We start from the raw sequence: 17,662 nt of genomic DNA on the forward strand, positions 1-17,662 counted from the left end.
GAGAGAGTCGTTTGTCATTGGAATGTGCTGCCCAGGGAGGTGGTGGAGTCACCATCCCTGGAGGCGTTCAAGAGGAGATTGGACGTGGCACTTGGTGCCATGGTCTAGTCATGGGGTCTGTGTTGATAGGTTGGACTCGATGATCCTCGAGGTCTCTTCCAACCTTAGTGATACTGTGTGATGCCTTTCCAGTGGCTCCCCATGGTGGCGTTGAGGGGTCGGTGCATTACAGCGCTCCTACAGCCTCTGTGGATGGAGTGAGAGTCTAACACTGTAGAGTGCAAGAGACACTTCCCCAGTCAGGAGCTGTCTTTGCAGGCTTGCTTCTGAACTACTTCACTGTCTTGTACTTCTGATTTTTGGGCTATTGTGCTTTTTTGTTGTTGTTGTCTCTTTGTCACTATGATTTAACCCAGAGTATCTGGTGCTTCCCAAACCAGACCAGAGTTGTCCCTTGCTTTTCTTTCCTTTGTGTCCTGTCCTGGTGCAGGCTGGCCAGGACCTAACAGCAGTGCTCCAGGCTGTGTGGTTTTAGTGGATGCATTCTTCAGGACAGCAGGGAAAAAAAAAAGATTTTGAGGAAGATACTAAAAAGAGGAAAGAAGATGTTAGTGACAATGGGGAGGTTCTTAGAATCAAGGTATAGTTTTGGTTGGAAAAGTCACTTTAACTATCAAGTCCAGCCATTAACCCAGCACTACTAGGTCACCACTAAACCATGTCTCACAGTACCACATCCATACATCTTTTAAATGCTTCCCAGGATGGGGACTTCACCATTTCCCTGAGCAGCCTGTTCCAGGGCTTGAAAACCCTTTTGGGGAAGAAAGTTTTCCAAATCTAAACCTCCTCAGGCACAGCTTGAGGCCATTTCTTCTTGTCTTACCACTTAGGAGGAGAGGCTGACCCCTACCTTGCTACAACCTCCTTTAAGGTAGTTTTAGAGAGCAAAAAGGTCTCCCCTCAGCCTCTTTTATCCAACAACCACTGGTTCCCTCACCTGCTTCTCACAGGGCTTGTTGTTTAGAGCCTTCACCAGCTTTGTTGCCCTCCTTGATGCAACAGATGTGTTTCTGAAGGAGGCAGGTTTTCTCAGGGAGTCCAGCATTTCCATGAAGGCTGTGCACATCTAACTTGTTGCAAATGTTAGACGGTGAGGAGGTAGCTTGGATGCTGCTGTGAAATCCTTCCATGTCCATCACACTATCTTCCAGCAGGTGTCACTCTGGGCCTCTCTCTCCAGCCTGGGAACAAGGACGAAGGGGTTGCTGTAGGTTAGCCTTGGATGTGTAGAGACTATCGACCCAATTCCACCTGGCTTCCTTCAGCATCATTAAGTTCCTTTAGCTCGTTAACACACAATAGCCTGGCATTGCCTTGTCATGTGTCTTCCCTTGATAGATGTATGGAGAGAAAAGGTGGCGGGGAACAGAAATGCTGTTGAAGTAAACTAACTGCAGGGTGATGACTAATAGATATTGGACAGAGGTCAAGATGAATTGCTGTGGGCAGTTTTGAACTGCATAGCTTTCACTTGCAAGCAGGATTCTATGGTAGAATTAAAAGAACCCCAACCACTAAACAGTTAAAAATCCCAGTGGGAAATGAGGAGCTGATGTGCTGCGAGGCCAACTGCATGACAAAGCTTAGAGATGTCCCAAAGTTATTATCAAACCCTAAAAATAAGTGTGAGGGAGGGGGAAAACCCCATCCTTAACAGCATATTTCTTCCTGCACTCTGTTCTTTTACTTTATAGTGGATATTTGTGCTTGTTTGATTAAACAGCTTGAAACCTGTTCATAACCTGAGGCACTTCAAGAAACCTTTCTGACCCTTAAGGCTCATGAAGAAGATGCCTCCAGAGTTGAAGAAGTTTGTGCAACATATAGACTCCTGTTGCTATAACAAATTTCAGTTGCTGTAATGAATTTCCCTTCAGATGTAGTAGTATGTGAACAACAGTGCAAGAGGAGTGGGTTGGCTTGTTTGTTTGCCAAAATTCAAGATCACCTTGGAAGGCAGCGAGGGGAAGGGTTTTAGCTTCATGACAGGTTAGCTGAACACAGTATCCCTCTTAGCTTTGCTCTGGTTCAATATTCTTCTTTCCATAGTGTGGAAAGAAGAAAAACAAACCATTCTGAGCAGCCCAAAATGCTTCTTGTGGCTGCTCTGTAAGTTAGTACATGATGTCTCTCCCCTGCAGCAGAGGCCAGTGCCAAAATATTACCTAATGATAACGAGGAAGTAACTGCTTTGGCATATGAAATATTTTTTCCTGTGCATGAGGGGAAGTAAATGCCATAAATTTTCCTGGATAAGTCTGTGCTTAATGTCAAGTGCAGAAGCTACTACTAATTAGTGGGGGGTGGTGGAAATACTAGTCCACAGACAGAAATGAGGAGCTTTTTACTGAGCTGGTGTGTCCTGAAGTTTCAGGATCAAGCATGTTTGCAGTCAGATTGATGAAGCAGTTGACTAGAAGTGTAGTGAGGCATATGTCCCAAGGGCATAACAGTCCATCTATTAACTGTGGGAGTTTCATTATACTGTTTAATGACTCCCTGTGTCTGTGTACAGAAGTCAGAGCCTGGGTTAACCCAGTGCCCCTTTATACTCTACACACAGAGAGGTTTATGGCAGAGCAGTCCTGGTTGCCCGGTACACAACCATAGTTTTCATCAAACTGGCTTCTAAAACACCTCCTTGAAGGTCTAAGGAGCTGGAGGGGGAGAAGGGAGGAAGTGTTCTGCACTGCTGCTGCAGTGCTCCTCTTTCTGTATTTGAGGGAAAAGGAGGAAAGGCAGAAGAAAGGGATTGTAGTGCAGGAATGCAAGAGGCACACACTAACATCCCCTAATGTTTTTCAGGTCAGAGGATATGATTTCAAGGCAGACATCTGGAGCTTTGGGATCACTGCTATTGAACTGGCCACGGGGGCCGCTCCGTACCATAAATACCCGCCGATGAAGGTGAGCAGCTCCCCAGATACTTGTACTTGGTCAAGGACCAATGTGTTCTCTAGGGGGTTCCAAGAATTTGGCCAGCATGTTTCACTGAGGAATTTGTCCTCTCAACTTGTGCTTGGGGTTCACAATGTTCTTGGATGTATCTGGAGTCACCTTTTAAAAATACACCACTTAATCAGTATTGTCTGAATCCATACAGGTCTGATTTAGATCCTGAGTCTCACCAGGGTCACCATTCTTGAAGGAAGCGCTGTGTGTTTTGATCCTGGAGCCTCTAAAGGCAGCAGATGTTTTTAGGGCTATAAATAATGATTTAGAATGTGTTAGCTGGCATCCCATGACACTGGGATGGCATGTGCCATTCCTCCTTCTGCACTGATAATCCTTGATGCCTCTCAGAAATCCTGTGACCAGTTACTTAGAAGGCTGGCTGATTTTGCTGAACAACAACACAGTCCTGTCAGTCACTGCAGCAGTGGAAAGTCCCACATCACAGTAATCACTAAGGTTGGAAGAGACCTCAAAGATCATCGAGTCCAACCAGTCCCGGGCAGTGTGGTGTTGGCAACTTGAGTACTTTACTGAAGTTCAGGTGGAGGAAATGTTCTTGCTTAAACACTAACCCTTCAAAAATCTTATTTAAAACAATCTTGAAGTTTAGATGGCCTTGTAGTTTGGCCATCTTCCTGATTTCCTGACTCTTGATCCAGGGACTACTTCCAACACGATGATTTTTCAGGCAGTCTGCATCTTAAAGTTACTGATCCCTGCAGTTGAGGTCTGCAGCACTCTGTCCTACAGAGCATAGCCCCTTTGTGGGATCTGATGAATCCATGCCTCAGTAATGAAACTGAACCCATTTGGCCCCACTCTGAGGGCTGCTTTGCTTCTGTTTCTGGGATGCATGCTCCCCAGATCAAACAAGAGGAGGTAAAGAGGGTTCTGAGTAACTCCCCAGCTTATGGTTATACTGGTTACCTGAGATGTGAGTCCTGTGTGTGCCAAGGCATACCCTGGGGCAAGCTTCCCTTTGCTGAGTCTTAACTGCTGGAGTGCTATGCAAGTTGGATGTCACCTCTTACAACCTGGATGCTTCCTCTCCTACCCCACAGCTGCAATAGCATTTGGGAATCCAGTAGCTCCTAACTAACTTGGAGAGGCACATCTGTGTGCAGTTTCAGATGCCAGGACTTTGCACTGGTTTAACTCTTGTAGAACAGAATTGATTTTAAGGTTGGTGTCATCTCTGTGCAAGGACTGTTGAGGAGCTGAGTGGTGCAGGAGTTAAAGCTTGTGCCACAGACAGAGCAAGGAGGAGCTCAGGCAGATGTGTTGCTGAGTTAGCTGTTGCTGTTCTAATTGATACTTCCTTCTGTGCTGTGATTATTTGCAATACTTTTGTGAGCTGCCCTTCTGTTTATTGTGTTTTGAATAGGAGGGTTGTAGCTCTGAATACAAAGATTGCCTGTTCAGTATCTTAGCTGTCATATGGTAGATGGAATGATGAGTCTCCAGTTCTATTAGGTGTGGGCTCCAGTGGTGCAGCCTGCAAGGGGACTTCTGTATTTTATTTATTGAATGTAATTGTATTTCACTGCAGATTGGTTTTGTTATGCAGCAAAATGGCCCATGCATTAAGTGGCCCTCCAAGGAGGGCAGGGGGGGGAAGCAGGGAATTCTGTCGTGGACTGTATAATTTCAGTTAGATTGATGGGCTCTTGCTGCCCTAAGCAGTATAGCTGTTGAAAGCTATTTAAATGCACTGTGTGCAGCTTCCTTTTCTAAAAATAGACATTCATCCCTATGTAGGTGACAAGTGAAAATGGAAATGAGTCATTTTCTTCCTTTCCTCTAGCATATCTGAGTGATGTGAAAGAAATAAATCAGTTTGGCTTGATAGGTGCTTGTGTGAGAAATGTCTTCACCTGCTGTCACACTGGTCCATGGAAGTGAACCCTTGTATTTTGTTATGTCGCCCTTCTGCTTTTGCATTGATTTGATGCCTAGCTAAGAAGTGCTTGCAGGGATATCTAAACAGAGCCTTTGAACCAAATGCCTTGTGCAGCTGCTCATGTCAAAGGAAGGCAGGCCAGTAGAAATTCTGCTATGCTTAGGCCTTTAATCACCCCAAACAGGCCTGAAAGCACATCCCAACCTTGCGTTTGACCCTCGGATGGCACTGCGGGCCAGGAGATGTGATGGGAAAACAGTAGCATAAATCACTGGGTATAAATTAGCCTGGCTTCCCAAGGAGAGGAGGTGGAGGTAACTCTTGCTGGATCCTGTGGTATGACTCTTGAATCTCTCAACTGACAGCCAGAATTTGCAGAAGTGTAATATTTTTGAACGTAATTGTTTCCATAAAGCCGGCGAATGTGGGAAGCAGAGGCCCTGTAATTGCCTTGAGGAGAAGGTGGGTGAGTTTTAGCTGTCTGGTGAATGTGAGGAGACAGCCTAAATTGTAAGAAGCTTCCCTCTGAGCTTTGGCTGCCCTCAGAGAGCTGTTATAATGAAGCAGTCCTTGTTGACTGAGGTGCCTGATGACAAATGCCTGTCTAAAACCCAGCGTCCCCAAGATCCCTCGCTAACAAAGGCCAAGGAAAGTCTCATTGCCTCTAGACATAATTCTTCCAGGTTTTAATGCTGACGCTACAGAACGATCCTCCGTCTTTGGAAACTGGGGTGCAAGATAAGGAGATGCTGAAGAAGTATGGGAAGTCGTTTAGGAAGATGATTTCATCGTGCCTACAAAAAGACCCTGAGAAAAGGTAAGACCAGGTCACAGCAAAAATGTAACACCCCCCGCTAAGGCAAGCCCAAAACCTCCTTGTATTCCTCAATTTTGTAAAGCTGGGGAGCTCTCTGTCCCTCCAGCCTTCAGGCACAATGAATGCAGCAGTCCTGCTGTGTGGCAGCAAATTCTCTTGGCTGTCCTTAAAAGTAAAGGATAAATGCTTGGCATCATGCTGGGCCAGGGCCCACATCTTCCGTTCGGGTTAATTGGAGCGCATCCCAGTCCGCTCCACGTGTAGTGCCATTCTCCCCTGGGCCACCTCAGGCAGGTGATTGCACTTCATGTTTTGTTCCCTGTCAAAACTGCTCTGTGCTTATAAATCAGCAATGACACCTTGGGCAATATGTGTTTACTTGCAGAGCTCCAGAAATAAACTCTTTAAAGTTCACCAGTGCAATGAAAGCCTTCAGTGTAGTTTGGACTTGCTTAATTAGAAGGAATACTTGGCTTGGGAGGGACAATAAAGGATAACACTGGCAAGTGTTACCAACTTGTTTTCATCGATGCAGGTTGCTTAAGTGACCTAATGACGCTTTCAGTCTAGCTTTTAACAGCAGCTTTGGCTGCTCAGTGGTGGTAGCAATCCTACCAAGGGGGTGGGTGGTGCCCATGTGGAGGGTCTCAGGATAGCATGGTATTGTTACCTCGTGGCATCCTCCAAAGCTGCACCAGGGTCCAGCTGCCTACAGAACTGTTTGAAACCCACAGCATGGGACAGCTCAGATGCGTTTCTGTGGAGGCCAGTCATGGTGCTTGCCAGTCTGCAAAGCTGTTTAAAGGAGCATTAAAACCAGTTTGCCTTAAAATGCAGATGGGAAGAACCAAGCATTCCCACAGAGCAGTTTTTATACCTTAGCTTTCTTTTTCTATTCCCCCCCCTGCAGTAAGCAAACTACTTCTGGAAAGGGAAAAGTCTCTTCATAAAATGATAATAATGAAGACATTTTTCAGTTCCCTCTTGTGACAGATCCAGGAACAAAGGCTTCTCGTGTAGCATGAGATGGGATCTCTCCCTTCTAACAAGCTTTACTCTTGAAATGTTTAATGAATCCAGTGGAGTACTTGATAAATGCTGGTAGCAGGGTTTTTTTCCCAGCATGTTGTTGTTTTCTCCTTTCTAAAGCATATCCTATCCCTTGCAGGTTAGAATGTGTGCAGATCAGGATCAGTCTGAATCATGACTTACCCTTTCTCATCTCAAGCACCACTAATAGCCACTGCCAACCTCCCGTGTATGGGAGCAGGAGGTCAGCTCATGAAGAGCAGAATGAGAAATGCTTATGGAAGTTGTATGGGTTCACAAAGAGAACTTAGTGCTCTCCAACTCTTTTGAGGGCTCACTTCTTAGTGGATGATTTTTGTTGGAGTCTGAGGTGAAATCAACCCTGCTATGAATGACCTTAGCAAGTCACCAATGAAACGCTGTTACTGTTGAAGTGCAGTGTGGGAAATGTTGTGAGCTGGTCATTTCTCATGTGGGTCTCCTTCTCAACTGACCATGGGCTGCCTTTTATTTTCCAATATTTATCCCAAAGTCTACCTTAAAAGGGGAAGTAGTTTGTACTTGTTCCTTTGCTGTTACACAAAGGTTTATTGCCTGTGTTTATCAGAACTAATTACACATGTATAATCAAGTGTCTCTGAAAGAACTCCATTACTCACACATGGGGAGTCCTGCACTCTGCTGCACTGAGGGAGCTGGGGTTGCTTAGCCTGGAGAAGAGGAGGCTCAGGGGTGACCTTATTGCTCTCTACAACTACCTGAAGGGGGGTTGTAGGACAGGTGGATGTTGGTTTCTTCTGCCAGGCAACCAGCACCAGAACAAGAGGACACAGTCTCAGGCTGTGCCAGGGGAGGTTCAGACTGGAGGTTAGGAGGAAGTTTTACACAGAGAGAGTGATTGCCCATTGGAGTGTGCTGTCTGAGGAGGTGGTGGAGTCACCATTCCTGGATGTGTTCAGGAGGAGACTTGATAGGGTGCTTGATTGCATGGTTTAGTTGATTAGGTGGTGTTGGATGATAGGTTGGACGTGATGATCTTGAAGGTCTCTTCCAACCTGGTCTGGTCTGGTCTATTCTGTTCTATTCTATTCTGTAGGTGGTGATCCCTCAGTTTTGAGCATGTTGCTTCTGTGATCCCATCCAACTGGTTTTAAGGGCCTCAAGTTCAGCACTGAAATGGGAGCAACTTCTCCACCCCATCCACAAGTTATTCACAGCTGTTGAACAGAATAGGCTTTGAGTGTGCAGAAGAATGCTGGTGTAAAATTTGATTGGGATACATCGACTCATTTTTAGGGCAGTTGTAGAGGAGAAGCCAGTGCCCCTGTGAGGTGCCATGTTAGAACAAGCTGCAGCAACCTGGAACGAGCACTGTGCTCAAAGGCAGCCTTTCTGATTCTTTTCTGCATCTGTTTTCTTGACAGACCGACAGCAGCAGAACTCTTGAGACACAAATTCTTCACGAAAGCGAAGGTAAGAAAACACTTCCTGAACTGATCTGTGCAGAGGCTGTGGAGAGGACTTTTCAGAAGTATGATGGGTATGGTGACAGCTTTATTGGCATGAGTGTGGGCTGTTTCACTTAGGGCCAGCATAGCTGAGATGAATGGCTCATTGTGAGTGAACAGAATGAAATCCCTTTTCTGTACCTCCTCGCATATGCTGCTATTAGAGGAATGATCTAGAAATTCTTGAGCATTTAAATGGCTTTCAGTGGTTTTGGGGTTCTTTTTTAAATGGTTTTGTAATGGTGCCAGTCTGGCTGCCTGTCCAACCATAAAGGTCTCTGTGGCAGTAAATGTAACTTATATTTTAGTAAACTCTATAATCAGCCTGTATGCAAAGCAGTGAATGAGGCCCACTGTGCAGAGGGCTACCTAAAACTGTTTCACCCCATGCTGCCTCATGGAAAGTGAAGATCCTCTGATACAGAATGGTCAAAATCTCTCATTCTAGCCTTGAAGCGAACTGCCAGTGAGCATTTCTGTAATTACTGCCTGGAGATTGGCTCATGTGCAGTGTGCAAGGTCTGGCTGAGGGAGACAGGCAGAAATAGTACAAAGGAGAATTTGTGTTTCCATGAGAATGATGACATGGTTTTTATTTGATGTTATTCCTGTGGCATACTTGTGATCAAAACAAATGAGTTTATAGGAGAACACTGATTGAACTGTTGAAAAGATATCTGATGCCTGGGATAGTGCAGCAGCATCCCCAGTTAAAAGTAGTTTTCATCTCCCAGATTAAGATGCTTAAATGAAAGTAGCCACATCTAGGTATCTGTTCAGGAGCTGGGTGTCCTATTGAAGATGGCAGAAGATTGGCAGCTGCAACTGAGGAAGTCAAGAGAGTGATCCAGTTTATGAAATGGAGGAGCTTGCTCCAGGGCACCTTTAATTGATATCTGGGTTCTTGACAGTCTTAACTAGGTTTGCATTGTCCATGGTGGGATTTTAGGCATCTGTATGCTGGATACACACTTGGTGTCCAAAGTGACAAGATGGTTTACACATTGCTGACCTTTCTCTGTTTGGTTATGCGCATTCTGGCTCACGTTATACTTCATTATGTGCAGAATCTCCTTCATGCTTTCATTAAGCTGCTGCAGAGTAACATATTAGCATATGTGGTGATAGAAAATTAACATCATTGTAAATGAGGCAATACTTAACTTGGCACCTGAAGTGGAAATGTGTGCTAGTTAACACTCAGTGTTCAACTGCTTTCCCTTCATCCTCCCCTGCCAAACTGACAGCTGTAACTTGAGGATAGAGGAGTCCAACTTCTGTTTGTCTGTACAGAACCATATTTAAATGCAGCTTGTGTTGTGTGAGAGGGTTTTGATACTCCTGAGAGCCACTTCTAGCAAAGAGGCAGCCTGTGTCTTGAGGCTTCATCCTGCCTCACAAGAAACCTTCACCAGGCAGTTTTGGGAGCACTTCATGGGCAGGGATGGCAGGATATCCAACTCACTGGTGTCAGGCAGATCCCAGCGCTAATGCCAGGGTACTCACCCAGCCTGTGCGCCCTGCAGCCACCAGTTTGGCTGCACACTGCACTGCTTGGAGAATGGGATCTACAGCAACCCAGATGTTTGGCAAGCTGGAATAAATGTAATAAAGCATCACAGCACTTGCCTAACACTTAATCTGTTGTGATCACTGCGTTTGCTTCCTCTCTAAGCATCATATGTGCTGTATGGTTTTTCAGCCACTTTAAATTGTGCTGCCCCAGTTTCTCAGTCTGACTGCTCCAGCATAGAGGGGTTCATGCTTCCCAGCCTGCCTGACACCTGAGATTTGCCTTTGTCTGTTGGACAGGCATAAATTTAGGAGTAGAATAAAGCAAAGGGGCTGGATCCAGGTGGTGTAGTATCTGCAAATGGAAGAATGCCAAATCTCTCGGCAGGATATCAGATGCTGTAATGTAAGAAATACATCTCCCAGTAAATCAGACACAGCAGGATATGACTCCATGGTGGTTGATTCCATGTCACTTTTCATGGGGAAAGTACTACTGCTGACTGAAAGGGTATTTAGGATGAAGCATCATGCACTGAAGTCCAAAGGAAGAAAGTTGTTAATATCTTTGGGGGAATGAGGACGAGCCACGTAAAACATTTTCTGCTGCAAATAATCTAAGCTTCTTTATCCAAGAGACTGAAGGAATCAAAGGACATTTTCAGCAGTGCAAATGTTTGATATTTTTCTTTTTGCAGAATAAAGAATTTTTACAAGAGAAGATGTTGCAGAGAGCACCAACAATCACTGAAAGATCCAAAAAGGTAACGAAAACCTCCTGGGCTCTTGCTGTTGCACTCGTGCTATGGTGCTTAGGCTTGTGTTCACATTCTTAATGAGAGTTATTGCAGTACAGAGCTGGACATCTCAATAAAATACTCAAGCACCCTGGCAGATGCTACAGCCTGAGATGCTGTTGTGCTCTTTCTCCTAAAAAAGATCAAGTGTGGAAACTTCTGCTTGACCTATCAGTTCTGTGTCTTTGTGCTGAGCAGGTCCGGAGAGTCCCAGGTTCCAGCGGACGTCTTCATAAGACTGAAGATGGTGGCTGGGAATGGAGTGATGATGAACTAGATGAAGAAAGTGAGGAAGGCAGAGCAGCAATTTCACAGCTCAGGGTGGGTCCTCAGAATGATAGCTCTTTCTGTTTTGTTTCCTAACTGGTATGTCTAAATCTAGCAGGGAAGGATGTAGCCTTAAGTACGGTACACATAAGTTGTCCTTCCCCTCAACTTTGCAGCTGAACTGGAGAGAGCTCACTGAAGGTGAAGAAATTGTACTGATCTGTTTCCCATCACCGTTCTGGAGCACAGCTGATCTGGTTCAGGGAGGCTGACTGTCATTTGGAGCATGATTTGAGATGGTCTACTCCCAGCTCAGCATGTTAATTCACCTGATCTAGGAGATTCTCATTGTTTTTAAGGGTGCTGACTGTTTGAGATGCTCTCTTCTGGAAGCATCAGGAGAATTTTTGTCTTACTGCCCTCTCCAGGATGGAGTTGAAATCAGTAGGGCCTTGGTTTATGGCTGATACCTGAAACACACAGGACCTGCACTGATTTTTGAGTGCACCTCTTGTATTTAATCCCTTGTACCCAAACTGCCAGTGTTTGCCACCAATAGGGTGGTGTGTTTGAGGACCAGTGTTTATCCTGTGGTTTTGGCTGTATTTCAAACACAGGGTATAAATTCCACCTGTCCCTAATCCCTCTGCAATTTTAACTAATTGCAGGATAGAATAACTTATATTAACTAGGTGTCACCTTGAGTTCCTGCCCATTGCAGAGGGGAGAAGTAGCTGATCCTTAGAGGTCCTTTCCAACCCAAATCACTCTATGATTCCATTTGCACCTGCATTTTATCAGCCTTGAAGTAAAAAGGCAGCCTTGCAGATTGACTTAGCTTGCTAAAATACTTGATTATTACCACACATAAAAGCATGACAAGGGTTTGTGTTTGTATTTTTTTTCCTTGTCTCTGCTTTACATTAAAAATAGGCTAAACTTCCTGTGTGGAAATGTGTATCTTACAAGTCCCTTGCCCCTGAAAGTACATAAATATTTATTATAGACAGGACCAGAAGTAGCTGCTTGATTTGTTGAGTATGGTGACTTGCTGGCTCAGCATAACCTTTTGGATATAAAGACTTGCTGAGCTTCTTACCTCTCTGCAGTTAAGTTTAAAGCAACTGTGCTATAGTGAGCTCTTAAATCATTCACCTTCCATTACACAGCAGATCTGTGCAGTGGCACAGTGGCCACGTGGTCACATTTCTCTAGTTACTCATGTCTGACCTTTGACTACACAAGCAAAAATAAGTTAGAACTAATGCATTTCAGCACATCCCCAAACTCATCCTATTTGTGCCTTCATTAGGTGAATGTCTCTTAACTTCCATCCTGTGTCCTTTTTGTGTGTTCACATTTTTCCTTAGTTTGTTTCTGTTTGCCCTTTATCTGGGTTAGCTGTTAACTGTGGGGCAGGGCCAGTGTTGCCACACTTGTCTGTGCAGTGTCTAGCACACTGTGATCTGTCAGACAAGCTCCTTTGGAGTTATTCCTTGAGGCACCCAGGTGCTCTTGGATATGAGCTTTGTGCCTGAAAGAGCAGTGCTGCAGCAGTGGAGCATGGCTGTTTATCTCTGGGAGCAGTGCCACATGTTTCATCTTGCCTGGTAACTGTCAAGTAGAGACTCAGCACATTGAGATGGATTTCAAGCTTTACCATCCCAGCTGCATGACTTTTTCCTGACACTCTCTGCACATAGTCATTGTGAAGGAATTGTTCACTCTCCTCCTGCCCAGAGGACTTTGTGCAACTTACCATTCTGAGAATCAGACTTATTTACCCCCTCTCATGGGAAGCCTCTGAGTCACGTGTTACCCATTGCTCTGATCTGCATTTCTTGAGGTAGTGGCATTGGTTAGTGCATGAAGTGACTCAAGGGTGGCATGATGAGACTTAAGGTTCTTCTGTGGAGCTTATGCCATCCTCATTGCAACATGTCTTTTAGACCACTGTGTGGAGAAGGAACAGCTGTTTTATTAATCCCAACATGGACCAAGCCATCCCACCTGTCTGTCTCCACATGGTAATTTGGCCTATTAGAAATCAAAGCTGCAGGCTATCTTAATTGCAAGGTTTTCCATGAGTACTTTGCAATTCTTTTCTGCTCATGTGAAATCACTAAGCACCCTGGCTTTGTTTGACTGATAAGCAGAGATTGATCACGTTGCTTTGACTTCACTTTCCCCTGCATTCCACTGCTATCTTAGTTTTAACTGCTGGTTTTGTGTACAGCTGTCACTCTTCTGCTTTCTCTTATGGAAAGCATAACATAATGCAGAGTCCAAGGGCAAGGAAAGTAGGTGAGAGATTTCTTCCTACAGAGCAGCACAAGTAAGGCTCACTTTCCCCTTCCAATCAGGTCCTGTATGCTTTAGGCAAGTTGGTCTGCAAACTGGTTCTCCAACTGCACAAAGGACATTTATTTCCTAGCAGACACATTTTCTTTTTCTTTTCAGGACTTGGGTTGCTTGAAATGGGTTTTGCCATCTTGGTGTACAAGCAGTTTGACCTAGTCAGAGTGATCTCCAAGAGTACTGGGTTTTGGTAATGGTTAACAATGATAGCACCCTAGGGTGTTATAGGCTGCTGTCCAAATATCAGCTGTGAGTTCTGAAACGTGACTCTCTGCTTCTGGATGGTGTGATCAGGTTGCCAACAAATTGTGTGGTGTCCCTTTTTACTATGCATCCTGATACATTGTGGGAGTTTGAAGGGCAGATCCTCCACAGAAAACAGATTGCAGAAGTGATGGAAAGTTTAAATGGAAAAGCAGTGAATGTTTTACAGAAGCTACAAGCACAGTGACAAAAGAGATCCCAGAGCATACAGAATCCCTCACAGCATGCCCAGAAGCATCCCAGCATTTCCCTTCTCCCTGCCTGAGGGTACACCCAGAACTACCAGGGCTCTTTCTTCCCCCCCTCCACTGTTAGGCTAATATCAGATGGCCAGATCTGAGATTGCCCTTCCCCCTTCTCCTCTTGGCATTAGGCCTAGCCAGGCCTAAGAGGCCATGAGATAGTTCCCCTTCCACTACCAGATAGGGAGCATCTCCCACAGTAGCAGTGAGGGAAGAAAGAAGTGTGAGACCTTGCAGATGGATTTATAGGGAGCAGGACATTATGGGTATGAAATACACAGCTTCCTGTGTCCATCTACTGGGCTGGACACCCAGGGCACCAGAGGTGCACCCCGTGTGGCAGCAGCAGGAGGCACCCAGCCCAGACTGCCACATACATACATGTAACCTGAAAGCTTTCTTGTGTTTCATAGATTTGATACATTCAGTTTGGTTCTGACAAGTCTTTCTGGCTGCTAAGTTTGCTCTTGCCTAGGCAATGACAGCTTTTTCTCTGTTTTCCAGTCTCCCAGAGTGAAAGAACCTGTACAGAATTCAGAGGTAAGATACAGTTGCAAATGGCTTCCCCATTATTGCTGGTGTTGCAATGAACTTATTTTCATTAGTCTTTGAAAAAAAAATACAGTGTAAAGGGGAAGCTAGTATCTAGCTGAGCTCTGCTTGAAAACCTCTCTGTCATAGGAATTATTGGCTGTGTAATAACAAGAGGTCTTCCTGAGTTAACTTTGTGTTGTCTTTTCAACTTTGTTTACTATGGCAAAAAAATCTGTGTTGCAAGATTCTTATGACAACTTAATTATAAGGAGAGCAATGGTGTTCTGATTGCCTTTCTTAGTTTGTTTTTGACAAAACCTAAACCCACAACAAATCACAATTTTAAAATACCTGGTTTACACCCTCTAACTTAGTGGTTTGGTTGCAATTCAGAATCTATCTGAAGAGAGTTCTGTGTTTTTTTCCATCAGGAACACTGGAGTATCTTTTCAGGAATAGAATAGAATTAACCAGGTTGGAAAAGACCTTTGGGATAGAATCCAACCTATCATCCAACACTATCTAAATAACTAAACCATGGCACCAAGTGCCTTATCCAGTCTCCTCTTAAACACCTCCAGTGATGGTGACTCCACCACCTCCCTGGGCAGCACATTCCAATGGCCAATCTCTCTTTCTGTGAAGAACTTCTGCCTAACAGCCAGCCTAAACCTCCCCTGGTGCAGCTTGAGACTGTGTCCTCTTGTTCTGGTGCTGGTTGCCTGGCAGAAGAGACCAAGCCCCTCCTGGCTACAACCTCCCTTCAGGTAGTTGTAGAGAGCAATAAGGTCTCTCCTCTGAGAGAGTGCTTATCTTCTAGACACTCTGCTCTGTCTTACTTTTCCCTACCTGTATAGAAAGATAAAGAGAGCTGTCTCCTAGAGATTAGTCTTGGGTTAGACTCTCCTGTTCTTCCTTTGTCCATTTCCAAGAATTGATTTTAAAGGGAGATTTCAAGAAAGGCTACAGCTCTGGCACAGAAAGAGAATGCTGAAAGCCACAATCCCTTCGGAATTCATTGCCCCATTTTGATGCATCCCTTAATATGTAGTGATTTGGGGATCTGCTGCCCAGGTTTTCAATATTCAAAGTCATTGAAACTGCCAACCTCTTAGCAGAGTAAGTTGCAGGGTAATGTGAAGAAGTGCCACCTGGCTTAGAGTTCTTTGGCTACCATGCCAAAAATCAGTTCCTCTGTTCTGAAGAAACAGAATAGGTAAAAAAGGTTGCATTTTCACTTAGTGCTCTTTCCTCACCCACTAATTGCATATATTTTGTTGGTTGTGGGTTCTTTTTGTTGCAAGGGACTAACCCCCAATCCTAAATAGTCTTGTGTGTTTTGAAGACCTTAAGCTCTGATTTCACTTGTCAGTTGAGTATCCAGATTGCTTTGACATCTATTGTGTGAATGGATAAATGGTTGATGGTAATCTCAGTGCTTTGCTAGGCTGTGTTCTCTGAAAGGAGCTGCAAGTCCAAGCAGAGTTGCTCTGCTGTGAGTGCATGGCTGCTTGGAAGTATAAGTAGGACTCAGATTTTGGGAAGGCAGGAAATGAAAGGATAGCTTGTCCTTGTCCAAGGTAGGATGTGATCTGTGTGCATCCGGCCTTGCTAGCTGCAGAGTGTGATTTTTGTCCAGTCATGTTAATGTCTTGGTTTCTTACCCTTCTTCACTGGTGAATAAAACCTGCAAATGTCAGGACAGAAGGTGTCCCTGGATGTAAGTACACATGAATTCCCTTGAACACCAACTTAGGATCAGTGTTAGTGCTGTGGAGACCTGGGAATGCCCTTGACATTGAATTTCTCAGAGTGATTTGTGTGTCAAACAAGTGCTTTTTAGGAAAGCTGGTGATTGAATCAGAACTCTTGAGTTCCTTCTCTCATTAAATCCCTTTTTTGCTTTCAGCTATTCCCACCAGCTGAGCCTCCAGGTCCTTCACTCAATGCTCCAGCACAGGCACCTACTCAACTACCTCAGGCTGCAGGACCAGTCCCTGCACAACCTCAAACTGCTGTACCTCCACCTAGTCAGGCTCCTCCAGCAGCCCCAGCAGCCACCCAGGTGAGATCAGAAACCTTTCCATACCAGTTTTCAGCTTTGCACTTAGTTGTTCTGTTCCAAGCATGCTGAAATGATCTGAAGCCACACAAGCTGCTTGCCTGGAGCTGATTTAGTGCTGCTGCTTGTGCAGAAGTGACAGCTGGCCTGGTGGCTTTCTAAGGAAGAGAGTCACTGTGGGTGCAGCAGGTTTTCATTCTTACTCTGTGGGTGAGCAGTGCCTTTTATGCTGTTTAGGGAATGGACTCTGGCTTGAGGCAAAGCTAAAGGTAAGAAAAAAAAAGGAGAGTCACATTTAAGTGGCAGCTACTTGTTCCTGGTATTTGAGGTGCAGCACAGATGGGCTTTGATTTTTCTCAGCATCACCAGCATCTGTGGGATAGGAGTGGAGAGAAGGGAACTAGAACGTGCAAGTTCTCCAGACTTCAGAAGAGAGACAGGAGGCCCAGATTAAAACTGTCCTTTTAACAATCAAAAAATGTGGAGGAACTCCATCTTTGGGAAGCTCTAAACCTTGTGGTACTTTAAAACACTTCCATTTCAAGCAGAGAGGGGAAAATGGACCTTTGAAGGGGATTGCAGGGAATGTGAGAGCTTGACAAGGTTGTTAATAATTCTTAGCTATGTCACCCCAAAATGTAGACTGTAGGTCAGAGAGGTTAGCACAGCAAAGCCAAGAAAGAGCCCTGGCTTCTGTCAAAAAGAAAAATGGCCAACCCAAATGATACTGAGACATTTGCAGCCTATCTTATGGTTTGCTGGAGCAAAGCAGGGCAGAGTTTGCCAGACTTCTGAGTGGTGGCACCTCTCTTCTGTAAAAGGCACTAATGTTGGTGGGGACAGTCTGTCGCTGTTGGAGGGGAACAGGCTCTCATTAGCCTTTGGCAGACCCAAGAGGAAGAGACTTGGAAGTGTTAGAAAACTACCTCTGAGGTGTAACTCCTTCATAGAAATGCTTCATTATTTCAAAGACCATAGAAAGACAAGTGGATCGCTTCAGTGCAGTCAACTCACGTTCCTCTGTAAAGCTTTTCTTAAAGACATTAGTTGTGAAACAAAATGAGTGAACCTGGGGTCTGACATATTCTTGGCCACATTAAAAGTGGCTTTATTACTCATATCAAACCCATTCTAATCTCTCGGAAAAGGGCCAGTGTTTAATCCCTGGATTGGATGCAGCCGTTGAAACACCAGCACCGGTGAAGGCCAGGACCCTCAGTTCAGTAACATGAAGTAGCAGTGCTGGTCCCAGTGAAAGTGTTTGGATTTGCACTAGCAGAGTATCTTGCTCCTTGCCACTAGTGCCAGATGCCTTAATTGTTGGTGGCTTGTCCCAAGGTGGACTTCATACCTT

At 44.9% G+C, this 17,662-nt stretch overlaps 1 protein-coding gene across 1 annotated transcript in view; it reads left to right on the forward strand.

The window, feature by feature from the left end:
* OXSR1 (oxidative stress responsive kinase 1) overlaps positions 1 to 17,662 on the forward strand; it is a 108,016-nt gene that overhangs the window by 81,990 nt on the left and 8,364 nt on the right. Inside the window, exons 7-13 of the mRNA XM_068145932.1 lie at positions 2,869 to 2,970; positions 5,602 to 5,735; positions 8,189 to 8,237; positions 10,483 to 10,548; positions 10,780 to 10,902; positions 14,217 to 14,252; positions 16,156 to 16,311. Of these exons, the coding sequence (XP_068002033.1) occupies positions 2,869 to 2,970; positions 5,602 to 5,735; positions 8,189 to 8,237; positions 10,483 to 10,548; positions 10,780 to 10,902; positions 14,217 to 14,252; positions 16,156 to 16,311 (666 nt within the window). The remainder of the gene's footprint in view (positions 1 to 2,868; positions 2,971 to 5,601; positions 5,736 to 8,188; positions 8,238 to 10,482; positions 10,549 to 10,779; positions 10,903 to 14,216; positions 14,253 to 16,155; positions 16,312 to 17,662) is intronic.

The sequence above is a fragment of the Melanerpes formicivorus genome, unplaced genomic scaffold (genome assembly GCF_026170545.1).
Source record: "Melanerpes formicivorus ecotype bairdi unplaced genomic scaffold, bMelFor1.0.p_v2 SCAF_13, whole genome shotgun sequence".
NCBI classification, from domain to species: Eukaryota; Metazoa; Chordata; class Aves; order Piciformes; family Picidae; genus Melanerpes; species Melanerpes formicivorus.